At 46.0% G+C, this 20,670-nt stretch overlaps 1 protein-coding gene across 2 annotated transcripts in view; it reads right to left on the bottom strand.

Moving 5' to 3' along the window:
- The window catches only part of LOC139758486 (nocturnin-like), a 93,462-nt gene that overhangs the window by 36,442 nt on the left and 36,350 nt on the right, over window positions 1-20,670 (bottom strand). The window contains exon 1 of one of the 2 annotated variants that reach the window (XM_071679986.1): window positions 8,041-8,326. The exons of the other annotated variant lie outside the window; for it this stretch is intronic. Within the exon in view, the coding sequence (XP_071536087.1) occupies window positions 8,041-8,114 (74 nt within the window). The 5' untranslated portion in view covers window positions 8,115-8,326. Of the gene's footprint in view, window positions 1-8,040; window positions 8,327-20,670 lie in introns of those variants that run through there. 2 annotated transcript variants of the gene reach the window in all.

The following is a 20,670-nucleotide window of genomic DNA, read 5'->3' as shown; positions in this document are numbered from 1 at the left end:
TCTTCGATGTATATCAACTGACTGTTATATTTCTCTCCTGTGTCTGCCCTGATGATGTGATTATTACACGAAAGTGCACTTGGGAACTTGTCGTGTTTCATTTTCCCCGTGAACTCATAGGAATATATATATATATATTTATTTTATTATACTTTGTCGTTATTTGTCTTGTATTCATCTCACCAGAGATGATCATGACTGGAACATGTCTGGTCATGACTGGGAGATGCCTGTGCCATGTCTGTTCATAAGTGGGACATGAAGAAAGTGCAGTGACCAATCTTTGACAGACACTTTGGTCTGAGACGATGTGGGGCAGTTTAAGTATATCCTTGTCTATCCCCAGAATATATCCTTGTCTATCCCCATAATATATCCTTATCTATCCCGAAAATATGTCCTTATCTATCCCGAAAATATGTCCTTATCTATCCCCATAACATATCCTTGTCTATCCAGAGAATATATCCTTATCTATCCCCAGAATATATCCTTGTCTATCAGCAGAATATATCCTTATCTATTCCCAAAATATATCCTTGTCTATCCGCAAAATAATTCCTTGTCTATCCGCAGAATATATCCTTTTCTATCCCTAAAATATATCCTTACCTATCCCCAGAATATATCCTAATCTATCCCCAGAATAGATCCATATCTATCCCTGGGGATAGGGGAGAAAGAATACTTCCCACGTATTCCCTGCGTGTCGTAGAAGGCGACTAAAAGGGAAGGGAGCAGCGAGGGGTGCTGAAAATCCTCCCTTCCTGTATTACTTTCCAAAAGAAGCAACAGAATACGGAGGCAAGTGAGGCATTGTCCCTCTTAAGACCCTGTCTTCTGTTCTTGACGCTACCTCGCTCACGCGGGAAAGAGCAAGCATGTATGAGGAAAAAACCCAGTAATGTACGTATCTGTATGTGATTATGCATGGCAGCAGACATCTTGTCTCCCTCCTCACTCACTCTCGGGAGGTGAGGCGCTGACCACGGCGTTGGCACACTCTCCCTCCCAAGTCTCTCTCTCTCTCTCTCTCTCTCTCTCTCTCTCTCTCTCTCTCTCTCTCTCTCTCTCTCTCTCTCTCTCTCTCTCTCTCTCTCTCTCACACACACACACACACACATGCCCACAGTTTTGAGAGAGAGAGAGAGAGAGAGAGAGAGAGAGAGAGAGAGAGAGAGAGAGAGAGAGAGAGAGAGAGAGAGAGAGAGAGAGGTAAACACACACACAGACACAGACACACACACACACACACACACACACACGTAAACAAACATCAGGGGAATGAACTAAGCGATTCATAATGATAAGCTGAAATGTTGACCTCCGCACCCAAGCTCTTTAAAACCATGATGTGCAGACAGACGGAGACCTCTGGCAATGATCATATCTTATCCAGAAGATACAGTTATCTTGTGGGCTGAACAGGTGTCGCCCGAGAGCTGTTACATAACACTACGGGTCAAAGACTAAAGGTAGGTGTTCGTTCGCTCGCACTCGGGTCACACAGTCAGATGAAAGAACCAATGAGAATGTTTTCTTGCAAAACTCTAGATTCCCTGTGGTTATCGAGTACTTTGTGTGTGTGTGTGTTACTCCAGGACCCCTTTCATGAAATCCAGGGGTTCCTTCCTTACGCTTCAAGGCTGCGCTACACTCAGTAGCAGAGACAGGATGGGCTCCTTTGAGACGTGAGGTTCTCTGACGAGATTGTACCCTTTTTCGTCGAATAACACTTGATACAACCCCACCAAAGAGGTGTTTCACTAGTTTTTTTTTTTTTTCCAAAAGAAGGAACACAGAAGGGGGCCAGGTGAGGATATTCCCTCAAAGGCCCAGTCCTCTGTTCTTAACGCTACCTCGCTAACACGGGAAATGGCGAATAGTTTGAAAGAAAAAGGAATATATATATATATATATATATATATATATATATATATATATATATATATATATATATATATATATATATATATATATATGAAATCGCACTTCAGTAGTTCATACAATTTCATTTACCATGTAAATTTTCTATACATGTGGCACGACATGTTTCGTGGAGACAGTCCAATTCATCGGTTGTCAGTACTTAACAAAGTTATTTAAATCCCAACATCACACTTGATTCCCGCCGTCCAACACCAATCTTTATAGACCAATCACTGTCTGCTTTGTCTGGTCGTCACCGTTTTCAGTGAGAGTGATTAAGGGGTGACGTAGCGAGGGTTGACCTGGGTAGCTGGGTGTGTCATGAACAATCTTTTTTTTTTTTTAAAGTTTTTGTGGTTTGGTCAGTTCTCTCATAATGATTTGTCTAATGCTAGGATAGGGATTTAGATTTTTTCTGGAGACAAGATGGGCTTTCAAATTGGCCTGGGGATAAATTAAAGTTCTTAGTATTAGCAGTTACGACAGATTCAATGACGTTGCGTGTGGCATAATCAGCAGAGGGGTATAGAATAGCGGGATTTTCAAGATGTATGGGGTGATCATTGTCATGACAAGGTTTAGCGATCGTATTTTTGGGGGTCATCCCAGCGTACTGAATGACGGTGCCAATAACACCTCTCCGTTACAGTTTTACCAGCCTGGCCTTCATAATTATATCTACATGCCTTGCACTTGAAGGCGTAAACACTCCCAATTCTTGCATGATTTGGCCTACTATTTATTAAGGTCTTGCTGATGGTGTTATTGTACTGGAAAGCAGCATTACAAGCACTGTTATTTTTTAGACCATGTCTTAGATTAGCTAAGTTGGGAGAATACGGGCAACACTAAACATTTAGACTGATCCTTTATTTGTCACATCTTCGTTACAAGAAGCATAAAATGTCTTCCTTGCATTCTACTAAGCTTTTTTCACAAACCACTTGGGATAATATAACTGCTTCAAGATACGTCTTATATGACTACATTCGTCTACCAGGCCTATGGAATCACATATCCGTAGTGATCTTACAAACATAGACATAACTACAGACATTTTTGCACAAGAATCATGTACTAAGACACAATGAATATACCTCTCAAAGTTGGTAGGCTTCCTGTAGATTTCAAAGGACCAATGATCAGATTCTCTATTTATTAACACATCTAGAAAGGGCAGTTTGCCTTCTTTTTCCCAATCTATCTTGAAGTTGATGGTGGGGTGGGTGTTATTTAATACATTAAAGAAAACATCACAATCTTGGGAGGATGGCCACAAGGACCACACATCATCCACGTATCTAAACCAGACTTTCGGATGATTATTGACTGAAGTTAAAATTTCACTCTCAAAACATTCCATGAATAAATTACTAAGATGGTTTCCCATGGCAAGACCAAAATTCTGTCCATAAGAATCACCTTCACCAACTTGGAAAACATGATTAGAAACTTAAAGCTCAGCTAAGTCAGTGGAAGTTTTTATGGCATGAACAAGTCAAGACTGAGATGAGGCAATTTTCTCCTTAGATATGGGATGTAAATTACCTGATCTCAGCGGACGAGACCAATTTTCTAATCGGTGCTCTTTGCTGAGAGATCCTACTATGCATGGAGTGTGGGGGATGCTATTTCGTGTGTGGCGGGGTGGCGACGGGAATGGAAGACGGCAGCAAGTATATATATGTACGTGTGTATATATGTATATGTATGTATACGTTGAAATGTATATAGATGTATATGTGCGTGTGTGGGTGTTTATGTGCATACATGTGTATGTGGGTAGGTTGGGCCATTCCTCGTTTGTTTCCTTGCGCTACCTCGCAAACGCGGGAGACAGCGGTTAAGTATAATATATATACATATATATATATATATATATATATATATATATATATATATATATATATGTATGTATCGGACTCCATCAGTTTGAGGTTACACCGCTAGTGAAACACCTGTTTGGTGGGGTTGTATCAAGTGTTATTTGACGCAAAAGGGTACAATCTCGTCAGAGAACCTCACGTCTCAAATGAGCCCATCCTGTCTCTGCTACTGAGTGTAGCGCAGCCTTGAAGCGTAAAGAAGGAACCCCTGGATTTCACGAAAGGGGTCCTGGAGTAACACACACACACACAAAGTACTCGATAACCACAGGGAATCTAGAGTTTTGCAAGAAAACATTCTCATTGGTTCTTTCAACTGACTGTGTGACCCGAGTGCGAGCGAACGAACACCTACCTTTAGTCTTTGACCCGTAGTGTTATGTAACAGCTCTCGGGCGACACCTGTTCAGCCCACAAGATAACTGTATCTTCTGGATAAGATATGGTCATTGCCAAAGGTCTCCGTTTGCCTTTATTCATTCCCATCGCCACCTCGCCACACATGAAATAACAACCCCCTCCCCCAGCATGTGCGCGAGGTAGCACTAGGAAAAGACAACAAAGGCCACATTCGTTCACACTTAGTCTCTAGCTGTCATGTATAATGCACTGAAACAACAGCTCCCTTTCCACATCCAAGCCCCACAAAGCTTTCCATGGTTTACCCCAGACGCTTCACACGCCCTGGTTCAATCCATTGACAGCAAGTCGACCCCGGTATACCACATCGTTCCAATTCACTCTCTTCCTTGCACGCCTTTCACCCTCCTGCATGTTTAGGCCCGATCACTCAAAATCTTTTCCACCCCATCTTTCCACTTCCAATTTGGCCTCCCACTTTTCCTCATTCCCTCCACCTCTGACACATATATCCTCTTGGTCAATCTTTCCTCACTCATTCTCTCCATGTGACCAAACCATTTCAAAACACCCTCTTCTGCTCTCTCAACCACACTCTTTTTATTACCACACATCTCTTACCCTATTATTACTTACTCGATCAAACCACCTCACACCACATACTGTCCTCAAACATCTCATTTCCAGCACATCCACCCTCCTCCGCACAACTGTATCCATAGCCCACGCCTCGCAACCATATAACATTGTTGGAACCACTATTCCTTCAAACATACCCATTTTTGGTTTCCGAGATAATGTTCTCAACTTCCACACATTCTTCAACGCTCCCAGAACTTTCGCCCCCTCCCTCACCCTATGATTCACTTCTGCTTCCATGGTTCCATCCGCTGCCAAATCCACTCCCAGACATCTAAAACACTTCTTCCTCCAGTTTTTCTCCATTCAAACTTACCTCCCAATTGACTTGACCCTCAACCCTACTGTACCTAATAACCTTGCTCTTATTCACATTTACTCTCAGCTTTCTTCTTTCACACACTTTACCAAACTCGGTCACCAGCTTCTGCAGCTTCTTACACGAATCAGCCACCAGCGCTGTAACATCAGCGAACAACAACTGACTCGCTTCCCAAGCTCTCTCATCCACAACAGACTGCATACTTGCCCCTCTTTCCAAAACTCTTGCATTCACCTCCCTAACAACCCCATCCATAAACAAATTAAACAACAATGAAGACATCACACACCCCTGCCGCAAACCAACATTTACTGAGAACCAATCTTTTTCCTCTCTTCCTACACGTACACATGCCTTACATACTCGATAAAAACTTTTCACTGCTTCTAACAACTTGCCCCCACACCATATATTCTTGATACCTTCCACAGAGCATCTCTATCAACTCTATCATATGCCTTCTCCAGATCCATAAATGCTACATACAAATCCATTTGCTTTTCTAGGTATTTCCTACATACATTCTTCAAAGCAAACACCTGATCCACACATCCTCTACCACTTCTGAAACCACACTGCTCTTCCCCAATCTGATGCTCTGTACGTGCCTTTACCCTCTCAATCAATACCCTCCCATATACTTTCCCAGGAATACTCAACAAACTTATACCTCTATAATTTGAGTACCCACTTTTATCCCCTTTGCCTTTGTACACTGGCACTATACAAGCATTCCTCCAATCCTCAGGCACCTCACCATGAGTCATACATACATTAAATAACCTTACCGACCAGTCAACAATACAGTCACCCCCTTTTTCAATAAATTCAACTGCAATACTATCCAAACCCGCTGCCTTGCCGGCTTTCATCTTCCGCAAAGCTTTTACTACCTCTTCTCTGTTTACGAAGTCATTCTCCCTAACCCTTTCACTTTGCACACCACCTCGACCAAAACACCCTATATCTGCCACTCTATCATCAAACACATTCAACAAACCTTCAAAATACTCACTCCATCTCCTTCTCGCTTCACCACTACTTATCACCTCCCCATTAGCCCCCTTCACTGAAGTTCCCATTGATTCCCTTGTCTTACGCACTTTATATACCTCCTTCCAAAACATCTTTTTATTCTCCCTAAAATTTAATGATACTCTCTCACCCCAACTCTCATTTGCCCTCTTTTTCACCTCTTGCACCTTTCTCTTCACCTCCTGCCTCTTTCTTTTATACATCTCCCAGTCACCTGCATTGTTTCCCTGCAAAAATCGTCCAAATGCCTCTCTTTTCTCTTTCATTAACAATCTTACTTCTTCATCCCACCACTCACTACCCTTTCTAATCTGCCCACCTCCCTACGCTTCTCATGCCACAAGCATCCCTTGTGCAAGCCATTACTGCTTCCCTAAATACATCCCATTCCTCCCCTACTCCCCTTACGTCCTTTGTTCTCACCTTTTTCCATTCTGTACTCAGTCTCTCCTGGTACTTCCTCACACAAGTCTCCTTCCCAAGCTCACTTACTCTCACCACTCTCTTCACCCCAACATTCTCTCTTCTTTTCTGAAAACCTCTACAAATCTTCACCTTCGCCTCCACAAGATAATGATCAGACATCCCTCCAGTTGCACCTCTCAGCACATTAACATCCAAAAGTCTGTCTTTCGCGCGCCTATCATTTAACACACACACACACACACACACACATATATATATATATATATATATATATATATATATATATATATATATATATATATATCTTTTCCTTGCGCAATCTCGCGGGGGGATGCTATTTCATGTGTGGCGGGGTGACGACGGGCATGAATGAAGGCAGCAAGTATGAATATGTAATGTGTCCATATGCATATGCCTGTGTATGTTTATGTATGTATGCGTTGAAATGTATAGGCATGTATATTTGTGTGTGTGGGCGTTTATGTATGTACATGTGTATGTGGGTGGGTTGGGCCATTCTTTCGTCTGTTTCCTTGCGCTACTTCGCCAACGCCGTAGACGGCGATTAAGTATAATATATATATATATATATATATATATATATATATATATATATATATATATATATATATATATATATATAACAACCAAATATATCATTGTCACTATTGTTTCTGTTTACTTATAAAGTGCACATGGAGAGTAAAAAAATATCGAGCAATGTTACATATACTTCACTGTGATGTAGGGTTTAATAATTATGTTCCGTGCTGAACTTTATTTGTTTATTTCATGTTTTCCAGCAGGCTTTACATCTCTAGGTTTAATAAGTTCCTCTATTGGAATTCACTATGCTGCTTTATCATTTTTGTATAAAGATGATATCGTCCTGATTACAGATTTTACATAAGTTCTGTTTATTTAAACTCAGTTTCAACCCAATTCCTGCTCTTCAAAGAGCTCGCTGCCTACAATTCATGTGAATGTTTACCAAGAGTTTATGTAACAAGTTGTCTAAACAAGGCACAGTTCATATTTGGACAGATTTCTCAAAATACAGAAGTTACTGCTTAAATTTCTCGAGCAGTTCTCGGTTCCCTCAAAAGATGGCGCGCGTGTTTGTTTACCCTTCATGGCGCGTCGGCTGCAGCAACCCCGATAGGACGGACACTACCCATTATCCCTACGGGACTGTACTGATTTTGTGTCTAGTGTTCCCCTGCTGTACGGGAAAGTAAAATACCAATGGTATAATTTGGCGTTGATTAGATCTGGCTGAAACGTGTAACTCTCAGTTAAATTGTCACAACAGAGGCAACACACATGCAGCACACACACACACTCACTCGCTTCTGTTGACATTCCTCCACTACATTTCATCATTAAAAGGGCAATCGATTCCCTAGGCGTACCCCTCCCTAGAAGGGATCTAAGACACCCTACCTGTGTATTTGTTGTATGGTGACCATCCAGATTTGTCGCGGTATGAGCAAATGAAACGCAAATCTCTTGAGCATTGGACTAGCACGTCCACACTCGCCACGGTTATATTGTACTATACCTCCACACGGTGGCCGCGCTAGCCTCCACGTTTCTCAAGAGCTGTCATTTCCTCGTCCTTATAGTCCATCTCAGGGCTACGATATATGAATGAGACGCAGAACCTGAATCTCACGAGAGGTACCGTTATCAGAGAGGTGGGAGGAGGAGGAGGAAAGGAAAAACACTCATATGTTTGCCAAGTATGGCTGTTGAAAAGGGCGGGCGCTTATGTAACGGGTCGCTTGGGCGTGTATCAATTAGTATTGTAAGGATGGCTTCGTAGGTAGACAGACAGCAGCATCCTAGGGAGTTCTCAAGGATGATAACTCTTGAATATATCTGTACATAAGATAGTCCCCCCCAAAAAAAGTAAAGGAAGTAGATATGAAAATACATGGAGCAGTACTGCTTGATCACATTACCTTGAGAGAATGCAAGAATGCTTCTTCATCCTGCGGGATATAATTGGAGGTAGAGAGGCAAGTATATATATATATATATATATATATATATATATATATATATATATATATATATATATATATATAGATAGATAGATATACAGGGGATTGAGGATGGAGGAGGATTTATCTTAACTAGGCGTGGAGACTATTTAGTAATATCAACACTTCAATATGGTACTATTTAATGAAATGTTGATACAATTGCTTCACCAGTCTGGATGACCCCTCGGTAAATATTTTCCACTGGGGAAAAAAAGAAATCATTTCCACCGGGAAAAAAAAAATAGGATGACATCACAAAACAAGTCGATGAAATTTCTTCTAGTAAATAAAAAAAAAAAGTGGAGTTACAACCTCAGCCAAGCTCCCTGCTTTCGCCGCCTGGACCGAGTTGGTACACTGTTGTTTACACTGTAAACCAGCGTGAGTAACACTGATGAAAATACTGTCACTTCCGTGCTGAAAATTCATGAAACTTGGAGAAAATCACTGGTGCTTCGTCATGTCACATTTATAACTTTTTTTGTTTTGTTTTGTTTGTTACTTAACTACCTTTCCTGCCTCAGGGAAGGAGAGCGTCAGGAGGAAAAGACGAGTGATGGCCTTATTTGCGTAAAGGAAATGTATATGTCTGATTGTTTCATCACTTTCCCGTACACGCACAAGCATTGGGATTTATACATATATATATACACACATTGGATTTACCGAAAAGCATGTCTGAAGAAGACGGGATTTTTGGTAATAGAATTGAAAGTAATGGATTCAAAGCATTTTACAGACGTGTTTTTTTTTTCTTTTTCGTTTTAATGGATTTACAGATTTACTCGTTTCTGTAAATGTCTTTCTAAAAAAGAAATTGGAATTTGCGGACAGGTTGGTTAGGACTTCTCATGGAAAAGCCGTGAGGGATTATTTTGGATAATCTAAGACGTCGGGAAAATGGAGAGAGACAGAGAGAGAGACGTAGAGATTTATAATTGCATGATATAAGAGATATAGAAAACGGGCAGGACAACCAGACGGGGAGGGGGGGGGGGGGGGGGGGGAAACGTCGTTACATCAGACATGGGTGATTGGGTGGGGGGGGGGGGGGTACGACGACTACCCTCCCCGTCTCCCGGGGGAGGGGGGTGGGGTGGGGTGGAGTGGGGTTGGGAGAGAATCGATATATCCCGGGGACGTGTGTGACACAACCAGTCGACCTTCCGTGACCTGGTCATCGGGTCACGCGAGCGCGACTTGACTTCCAGCCCCCCCCCCCCACCATCACCCCCACCCCCTGCAGCAGAGGATGGTTGACCGTCTTTAGGGTACACTAGTTCGTAAACCAAGACTCGCGATTTTCCAGTTCATGTCCGTGTCGTGTCGTGGTCTCTCTCTCTCTCTCTCTCTCTCTCTCTCTCTCTCTCTCTCTCTCTCTCTCTCTCTCTCTCTCTCTCTCGCTATTTGGTATAATGTACTGCAACCCGCGCCTACCTAGCCACGGCAAAGCCCCTAGTTATTACTACATGGTTTTCTTTGTTTCATAAGCCCAAGTTCAGCCCACTAACAGCACGTCGCCCCCCATGTACGGTATCGATCCAATTCTTTCTATCCCATCCATGTCTCTCGCCCTTCTCGATACTCAAGCTACGATCGTCCGAACTTCTTTCACTCCCTCTTTCTAACTCCATCGTGGTCTCTACCTTCTCCCTTACTCCCTCTACTTAAGCAGTCAGTCTTTCTTCGCTTATCCTCTTCATATGTCCAAACCATTTCAGCACCCTTCAGTCAGCTCTCGCTCAACCCCACCGCGCTCACAACCACACTTCTTAAATACACTGCCGTTCCTTAGGCCACCCACCCGCCTCACAACACACACAGTCCTCAACCGTTTCGTTTCCATGTCGTCCACCTCTTCCCTTTCTTTTTGGCGTGCGGGGCCAAGACTCGCATCCAGACGACACTGGCGGGACTACAGGTAGCCTCAAGCACGTTCATCTTTGCCCTGGCAGACAGGTAACCTTGCTCTCCTCGCTGCTCTTTGGACTATGGGTCTCTCTCTCTCTCTCTCTCTCTCTCTCTCTCTCTCTCTCTCTCTCTCTCTCTCTCTCTCTCTCTCTCTCTCTCTCTCTCATACCACCTATGGCTCACTGTAACCCCCTACTGTTTCATCTGCTGCCACGTCCACTTCCAAGTACCTAAAACACTTCACTTCCTCCACGTTTTCTCCATTCAGGCTTACTCTCAAGCTTTCCCTGTCTCTTTTCTCTCTTGCACCGCATCATATTACTTTCGTACGAGGTTGTTTTCAATGTCTCCTTTCACACACACACACACACACACACACACACACACACACACTCCCAGACCTTGTCACCAAGTTGTGGAGTTTCCCCTCCAGAGTCTGCCACCAGAGCCGTGTCATCTGCAAATAGCAACTGGTTCACCTCCGACACCGTTCCACCCGCTGAACCTTACCGTAATCCCTCCCCTCACTCTGAGACCCCCTTCATATACCTCCCTCACTATCCCCTCCATAAACTGAATAAAACATCATGTCAAACATCCTTGATGTAGACCCACCCTCACTAGGAAGCGCTCGCTGTATTTGCAGATGATGCAGAGGTCATGAGAGAAGTGAATAGCGTGGAGGATTATTTCCACTTAGGAGACACCGACAAACTCCAAAGTTGGTTTGGTATGTGGATGATGAAGCTCAACCTGAGTAAATGTAATGAGGATGGGCCACAGTGAAAGAGGGCCTTAAATTGATCATCATCCTGCTGGAAACAAGCTGCTGGGATCAGTGTGTGTGTGTGTAGAAATTACTTTGGAGTCGATGCTGTCCCTAACTTTGGAGTCGATGCTGTCCCTAACTTTGGAGTCGATGCTGTCCCTAACTTTGGAGTCGATGCTGTCCCTAACTTTGGAGTCGATGCTGTCCCTAACTTTGGAGTCGATGCTGTCCCTAACTTTGGAGTCGATACTGTCCCTAACTTTGGAGTCGATACTGTCCCTAACTTTGGAGTCGATACTGTCCCTAACTTTGGAGTCGATACTGTCCCTAACTTTGGAGTCGATACTGTCCCTAACTTTGGAGTCGATACTGTCCCTAACTTTGGAGTTGATACTGTCCCTAACTTTGGAGTCGATACTGTCCCTAACTTTGGAGTCGATACTGTCCCTAACTTTGTCGCCGGAGTCCCAGTTTATGAGAACAGTTGAAGAGACCAACTGTCTCTTAGACAATACTAGAACTGGAATCAAGTTCCTGGTCAAGGAAACAATTGGCCAACAGTTCACCTCCTGTATGAGACCCAAACTAGAATGTTTCTCAGGTTTGGTGACAAGACTTAACGATGCACAAAGAAATAATAGAGAAGGTCCAGAGGAGGGCAACAAAGATAATAACAGAATAAAGACTGTAGGTTACATGGAAGTGTTCGAGGTTTTGAATTTGCACATTTTTTGAAGATAGAAGAGTGAGGGGAGACCTGATCAGACCTATAATTTTTAAGTTAGATTGATCACGCCAGACAGTTAACCGTTCCTCGAGAACTGTAGGGTAGAACAACCAGAGGTCATGTTATGGAATGAGGCAAGAATCTTGATACAGAATGTGAGGAAGTATTTTTATATCATACGAGTGATGGATGAATGGAATGAGATGACTGAGGACATGGTGAACGCTGACGGCATACGGAAGTTTAAGAAGTTCTGTGATAGAGGAGGATGTTCAAGAGATGAGGAGGCTCCATGAGTGTAAAACTCCCCTCCCCTTCCTCGTACTGGAAAAACCGATCATTACAAATAGGTGCCTTATTCCCTCCCTAAACATGTCTTTATTCCCTTGTTACTCACACATGTGTCTTACTATCCGATGGAATCTCCTCCCTTTGTATCATCCATTTGTTCCACAAGCCCTCTTTGTCAACCCCATCCACACGCTATCTCCAAGATGCATGAAAATGCCACATACATGCCACTCAGTATTGTGCCACATACGAATTCTCCGTAGCAAACACCTGGCCCCCCACACACACACCTACCTCTCCTTGACACCATTATCCCAATCACCACCCTCGCCCACAACTTAACCTGGTATAAACACCTGACTTAGGCAATTCAAGCTCACAGTTTTTACCCCTTTTGCCTCCACCACTTCATCATGGGATATGCTTACATTGCACAGGCCGACTCACCAGCCAACAACATCTTCACTACATTATTTTTTTTTGTGAGAGACGCGACTGTAATCCCGGGATCCACTCCTGGGGCTATTTTGCCAGGACTGTCTCCCTCTGCTTGCCGCCATGGCCCAAACAAATCATATCCGCCGCTTTAGCGTCTTAAGATTCAATAGCTCTTCAAAATACTGACTCAGTCTCTCTTTCTCAATTTAATATGACAGTCATCATTTCCCCAATTCACATCATTAACAACAAATACACTAAATACTCCCAGAAGACTAGCTAGTAATAGATTCGGACAAAAGAACAATAAGAAATAGAATCATTTAGTATCATCCACAAACAATTGATCTGCTCCATACTAAACTACGCCTCACCTACGTGATCATCCACCCGGCCAGCCATACACAACAAAGCACTCGGAACAATGACTAGATGCCTCGCCAACACAAACCCTTAACACCACCACAGTGAAACAAAGATCTTCCAAATACAGTTCTTCCTTTATATGCACGGATCTCCCTTCTTTGCGATAACACTTTGACCCTTCTCATTCATCCAAAGCGTTTCATATCTACTAACTAAGAACCCCCCCTTCCCCCGAACCCCCCAAACAGAAATGGAAAAGCTTACCCCAGTTTCACATTTCAGCACCCTTGTACTCACAGATCTCCCTCACCCACCATCAAACACAAAACTGACTGACTGAACATATACGCTCCGAAATGAACCGAAAAATAAAAACACTCATTGGCCACCATCCCAGCCCAGTCTTGTGCACCACCGCACCCAACAACATACACACAATTAGAACCACACTCCCCAGACATACACGAGTTATACTTTCTCGTATGCTGTGGATGCCACCTTTCCCTATACAATTACAACCACCGATTCAACATATCTCAGGACTCGGTTATGTCCGACACAGTACGACTATCGTAGTGAAGATATCGTACATATATGCTGCTCACTTGCCCCATACTCACTCACACCCCCAACACACAGACGGCATGACGACATCGCTACGCTTTACTGATCTGTGGTTCCGCCTGGTAGAGGTGGCTGGCTTCCTAAGCGCTGCTGCTGCTGCGGGAGCCCCACGGACGATGGTAGAAGGTTCTCTCTTGGCGGGTAGGAAGGTAAGGCAAGGGGACACATGCAGACGTGAGTGAATAGAGATGGATGAAAAGATGGGTAGGGAGAGTGAGGGAGATTGAGAAAGAGAGAGAGAGAGAGAGAGAGAGAGAGAGAGAGAGAGAGAGAGAGAGAGAGAGAGATGAGTTGTTGTATTCAAGATGAAAAACATCACATTTCCTTATCGTTGTGTCAATACGCCGTGCGTTAGCAACAGACTCTTTCAAACTTGCGTTTCGACAAAGATATCATGAATACCTCCGAAATTCTGATATGTTCATCCCTAATTCTAACACACATCGCCATGAACTGCAACCACACACACACACACACACACACACTGGACGTGAGAACAGAGGAAGTCTTTTTACGTCACTAGAAAACCCTTTTTTCTTTTCGATTATTTGTATTATCAAGAGACATACTAGCCAGTCTTGAACCACATTATCAAGAGACATACTAGCCAGTCTTGAACCACATTATCAAGAGACATACTAGCCAGTCTTGAACCACATTATCAAGGGACATACTAGCCAGTCTTGAACTAGTCGATCACGGAGTCTCTTCACCTGTCTCACACTCGCTTCGTTTCTCTGTTAGACACCCAAGCGTCCTAGCCTACGCCACATCATTGCCATTCGCGCGTCTTGCGTCATGTTCACACCATCTCTCATTCTTTGCGTTACGTTGCGCTGAGGCTACAAATCTCCTATAACTTTCTCCACCTCTTTTATTTTTCTATTTTTTTCCTCCCTCTCTTCCTTCCTCCCTCCTTTTGCCAAGAGCATGTAAGGTTTCGCGTCTGAATGTGTGAGGTGGTGTGGGTGGGTGGAGCAAGCGGCCCATCACGTAGCCTTGTCGAAGCCAATACGCATCATCGCCTCCCGTTCGCCGTGAAAGCACCAGGTAACTCCCCCTCCTCCTCCTCCTCCTCCTGCTCCTCCTGCAAGCTACGACCACACCCCGCCACTGATGACCATGTCCCTCCTCCCAAGTGCGCCCACTGCCCCTCGACACTTCAAGTGGCACTGTAACTTTTTGAAAGAGAATTTCCCTTTCTTTCTGGCGTCTCTTGTGTGATGATCATCCTACCTCGCGCATCGCCTGAGTAACTGGTACCACCTTCCCAACCAGTCACCGTGGGTGGTGTTACCGGGCTTGGCCTGCAGCACGCGGGCAAAGTGACCTCTGGTCGATGCTGTATCACTTGAGAATACAAAAGTCTCGCCACAAGAACGTCTCACTCGAAGGGGGGTTCCCCATTTCCCCCCCCCCCCCCCTTTGGTGCTGGCAGTAGCGTTGCACAGCCCTGGTGTGCAGAGGCATTTAAGAAGACGTCTTGGGGGACAACAGAACTCGTTCGTGGATATTGGTCCTGGAGTAATCATAGATAGATAGATAGATAGTCGCCAAGAATAACAGCAAACATCCATTCAAGTTGGATATACCCTTTCCATTCACTGTCTATCCCATTCGTCCCATCTGTGTCTATCCCATTCGTCCCATCTGTGCCTATCCCATTCGTCCCATCTGTGCCTATCCCATTCGTCCCATCTGTGCCTATCCCATTCGTCCCATCTGTGCCTATCCCATTCGTCCCATCTGTGCCTATCCCATTCGTCCCATCTGTACTTAATTATTCCCCCAAATTCACACGCACACACATTGCTCGCTTCTCGCCTGAACCCTCCTGCCAGCTACACAGTGTCTGATCCTCTCACTCCCCCAGACCCTAGTAACTCCAGTGCGCCTCGCCACACCCCTCTCACACCGTCATCCCTCACCAGTCTGTCACGCTCCTCTCCCCGCCTGTCACGCTACTCTCCCTGCCAGTCACACTACTCTCCCTGCCTGTCAAGCTAGTCTTCCTGCCTGTCACACTACTCTCCCTGTCTGTCAGGGTAGTCACCCTGCCTCTCACACTACTCTCACTACTCTTCCTGCCTCTCACACTTCTCTCCCTGCCTCTCACACACTACGTGTCCACCACAGTTGCCTGTTTACCTGCTCCTGAAATGGTTCATCATTCGTCTCTTAAAACACGTTCAGCCTTTTATCACAATTTTGATTTCTTTCTCATTATCCACACTCCTCTTTTCTTTCAAATCTTCCCCAAGTTTTTATGGTCTTTAGTTTTACCTTCACTCTTTCCTGAAATATTCAGCATCGTCTTTCCAAAGTGAATTTCTCTCATCAGCCGACATGCTGTATCCTCATCATTCCACCGTGCTCTACCTCCCTACTCACATCCTGGGTCTGAAGGTCTGTGAGCAGCAATTTCCCCCATCTGCATATCTCAGCTTCCTGTCCTTTTCTGTCTGAGCAGTTCCGATGTATAATTCCACTCCTAAACCTCTGAACACTGTGTGTGTGTGTGTGTGTGTGTGTAATTCACTATGTACTAAGACGTATTTACACTATACGGGGAGGGAGTGTTACACTCCTGGGGTCTCCCACCTCTTGAACATTCTCGCCTGTTAAACAACCCATTACATTTGTGTGTCCTGTTCGTACTGAACTGGGCCTTATTCACTTTCTACCCATCACCTACCAGTCTTGTACTGTAAAAGTACATATTTATTGACATCTTGTACTGTAAAAGTACATATTTACTGACATCTTGTACTGTAAAAGTACATATGTACTGACATCTTGTACTGTAAAAGTACATATTTATTGACATCTTGTACTATAAAAGTACATATTTACTGACATCTTGTACTCTAAAAGTACATATTTACATCTTTTGCCACAAATCTCTTGTTTATTTTCATGTGACATCCACTGGTTCCTCTGTTCCCTTACATTCGTCGTAGACTTCTCGTTCACTTTGAGATTGTGAACAGATCACTCCTCACTCTTCTCTCTTCCATTGTGCGTGTGTCATTACCTACTTACACTGGACGGGGAGGGCGTTTGTGTGTGTGTGTGTCGTAACACATCAACAATGCGGTGACCCAGACACGTCTTGGACGTATTGATTCCCTAAGGACACGACCTTGAATGACCCCGTTCATAGGGTGAAGGAGGAAGGGGAGGTTGGCGGGGTGTGACCCACCACCCAGGTCGAACTACCATCAACTACCACTCAGGATTTCGTCTCTTATGTACACCTGGCGATCATCATTGACCTAGCTTGACCCCCCAGCACAAGGGGGTGGGGGTCATGGGTCACCACTGGCAGAGAGAGAGAGAGAGAGAGAGAGAGAGAGAGAGAGAGGCCACAGACGGTCTCTGACCTCATCTTGCGACAGTTCCTGTACCGGACCTGTTGAGAAAGAGAAGACAACAGCGGCGCATCTTAAGAGCGCCACAATGTTGTGGGATTCAGGTCACACAAGGTTACGGGTCACCGGTGCATGAACGCGCTCTCGTTTTCCGCGTTTTCTTTTTTTCTTTTTGTTTTCTTTTACGTTGGAGTCTCCAGCCACGCACAGACAGACACATCCCACATCAACGCTCAGCGTTATGACGTATGTATATATATATATATATATATATATATATATATATATGAGAGAGAGAGAGAGCCAACACGAGAGAAAAATAAGAAAAGGGCATTTATTTAATCGGTTTTGGAGAGGAAGTAATATATATATATATATATATATATATATATATATATATATATATATTCTTTTTAAAAGAGTCAAGCCACAGTTGGTAGGAAAGACGTGAGGGGTGTGTGTGTGTGAGGGTGAGGGAGGTAGGTAGAGAGTTCCAAAGTTACGAGGCGTAAGGAAAGAAGTAGATAATCACACCTCCCATACCCTTATGTGTTGTCATCGGCCAGGTGGTAATCAGGTGACGTAATCATGTTGAGTGAGACGTGGTCATCATCTTACCCATGTAGTGTGTGGGCACGCCAACAGCCAGCCAGCTCTCGAAAGCAAAAAAAAAAAAAACAAAAACAGAACCAAAGTAACACCAATAGAAGCGGGATGAGTGAACCAGCATAATGACGGCTTAGAGCAAAATGGGTTTGTATTATGAGGTCAGACTGGGAGAGTAGATTAGTAGAACTGTTTTAGATACGACTCCAGTCTATATATGGAGTACTGGAACTCTCCCGCTGATTGGAGAGCAGGTACGCCATACACACAGACCGACCGATCCTTCGTGTAACCAGAGTTTGATATTAAAGAGGACATGGAAAAAGAAGTGTCAGGGGCTAATTGCCTTAAGAGAAGAGGTTAGGTGTCGCTTGTGTGTGTGTGGCTATAGGAATGTTTAGTGACGACAGACGCTGAGGAGTTTGTGAGGTAGAGAGAGAGAGAGAGAGAGAGAGAGAGAGAGAGAGAGAGAGAGAGAGAGAGAGAGAGAGAGAGAGACTAAGTTACCCCATTATCATCATTATTATCATCATTATCATCATTATCAGAGACAGCGCCGCTGGGAGCAGTGTGTGTGTGTGTGTGGTTATAGGCGCACACGCCGTCGACCAGGGTCGACCAGGTTGGCGGCCCAGGGTGGTTCAAGGTCGACCAGGCTGTCGACCCTGGGTACCTAACCTTACCTGGGTAGAGGGTAAACAAAAATGGGTGGGTGTGGTGGAGGGTGGGTGTGGGTGTGGTGGGTGTGGTGTGGGTGTGGGTGTGGGTGTGGTGTGGGTGTGGTGTGTGTGGGTGGGTGTGGGTGTGGGAAGGGTGGGGTGGTGGGTGGGTTTGGGGTGTGAGTGTGTATGGGTGTGGTTTGGGTGTGGGAAGGGTGGGGTTGTGGGTGTGGTGTGGGTGGGTGTGGTGGGTGTGGTGTGGGTGTGGGTGTGGGTGTGGGTGTGGTGGGTGTGGGTTTACACGGGTGCTTTTCCGTGACCGTAAATCCTTTACAACCAGTTTGGAATACGGCAACCCGAGCCGAGTAAGGAGGCCTACTTGACATGCGTAACGTAGCGTCACCTTGGCACGTAACGGGGTCCTGGTGCACGTGGTTGGCACCCAGTGCCACCTACAACCATGTGTTTGTTTGTTTGTTTGTTGTTGTATCATGGTGGAGGGTGCGCGGGTGGGTTAGTGGGTTGTGGAGGCTTGAACAACCTCAGTCATGAGGGACGGAACGAGTCCTTGTGGGTTGTGGTTCCCCGTTTTCTAATGAAGACCACGTCGTCAGGTGTCAGCAGCACCCCGTGTTCTATCATCCAGCTGCCCTCTGTGTGTGGGGGGCACCTGCCCTCTTCTTCCCTCCCTTCCCCTTTCCCCCTCCCTCCCCCTTCCCTTCACACCTCCCTCCCCCTTCCCTTCACATCCCCCTCCCCCCCTCCTCCTCACCCCCCCCAGTTAGATCCCCTTACCCACCTCTTCCTCCTCCTCCTCCACACGTTGTATAACTCCTCCCCTCCCTCCCCCTCTCCTCCCCTCGCTCCCCCCTCCTCCCCTCGCCCCCCCTCCTCCCCTCGCTCCCCCCCTCCCCCCCTCGCTCCCCTCCCTCCTCCCCTCCCCTTCCTCTAATCGTTGGGAGCCATGTATTCAGCTGGGTCGTTCGTCCACGGACGCTGGGGTGGTATGACGACCTGCTCTACCACCACCACCACGACCTGCTCTACCACCACGACCTGCACTACCACCACCACCACGACCTGCTCTACCACCACCACGACCTGCTCTACCACCACGACCTGCACTACCACCACCACCACGACCTGCTCTACCACCACCACCACGACCTGCTCTACCACCACCACCACGACCTGCTCTACCACCATCACCACGACCTGCTCTACCACCACCACCACGACCTGCTCTACCACCATCACCACGACCTGCTCTACCACCACCACCACGACCTGCTCTACCACCACCACCACGACCTGCTCTACCACCATCACCACGACCTGCTCTACCACCACCACCACGACCTGCTCTACCACCACCACCACGACCTGCTCTACCACCATCACCACGACCTGCTCTACCACCACCACCACGACCTGCTCTACCACCACCACCACGACCTGCTCTACCACCACCACCACGACCTGCTCTACCACCACCACCACGACCTGCTCTACCACCACGACCTGCTCTACCATCACCACGACCTGCTCTACCACCACCACGACCTGCTCTACCACCACCACCACGACCTGCTCTACCACCACCACCACGACCTGCTCTACCACCACCACCACGACCTGCTCTACCACCACCACCACGACCTGCTCTACCACCACCACCACGACCTGCTCTACCACCACCACCACGACCTGCTCTACCACCACCACCACGACCTGCTCTACCACCACCACCACGACCTGCTCTACCACCACCACCACGACCTGCTCTACCACCACCACCACGACCTGCTCTACCACCATCACCACGACCTGCTCTACCACCACCACCACGACCTGCTCTACCACCACCACCACGACCTGCTCTACCACCACCACCACGACCTGCTCTACCACCACCACCACGACCTGCTCTACCACCATCACCACGACCTGCTCTACCACCACCACCACGACCTGCTCTACCACCACCACCACGACCTGCTCTACCACCATCACCACGACCTGCTCTACCACCACCACCACGACCTGCTCTACCACCACCACCACGACCTGCTCTACCACCACCACCACGACCTGCTCTACCACCATCACCACGACCTGCTCTACCACCACGACCTGCTCTACCATCACCACGACCTGCTCTACCACCACCACGACCTGCTCTACCACCACCACCACGACCTGCTCTACCACCACGACCTGCTCTACCACCACGACCTGCACCACCTCCACCACGACCTGCTCT

The sequence above is a fragment of the Panulirus ornatus genome, chromosome 2 (genome assembly GCF_036320965.1).
Source record: "Panulirus ornatus isolate Po-2019 chromosome 2, ASM3632096v1, whole genome shotgun sequence".
In the NCBI taxonomy this organism is placed as follows: Eukaryota; Metazoa; Arthropoda; class Malacostraca; order Decapoda; family Palinuridae; genus Panulirus; species Panulirus ornatus.
This window is presented reverse-complemented; position numbering and strand designations above follow the sequence as displayed.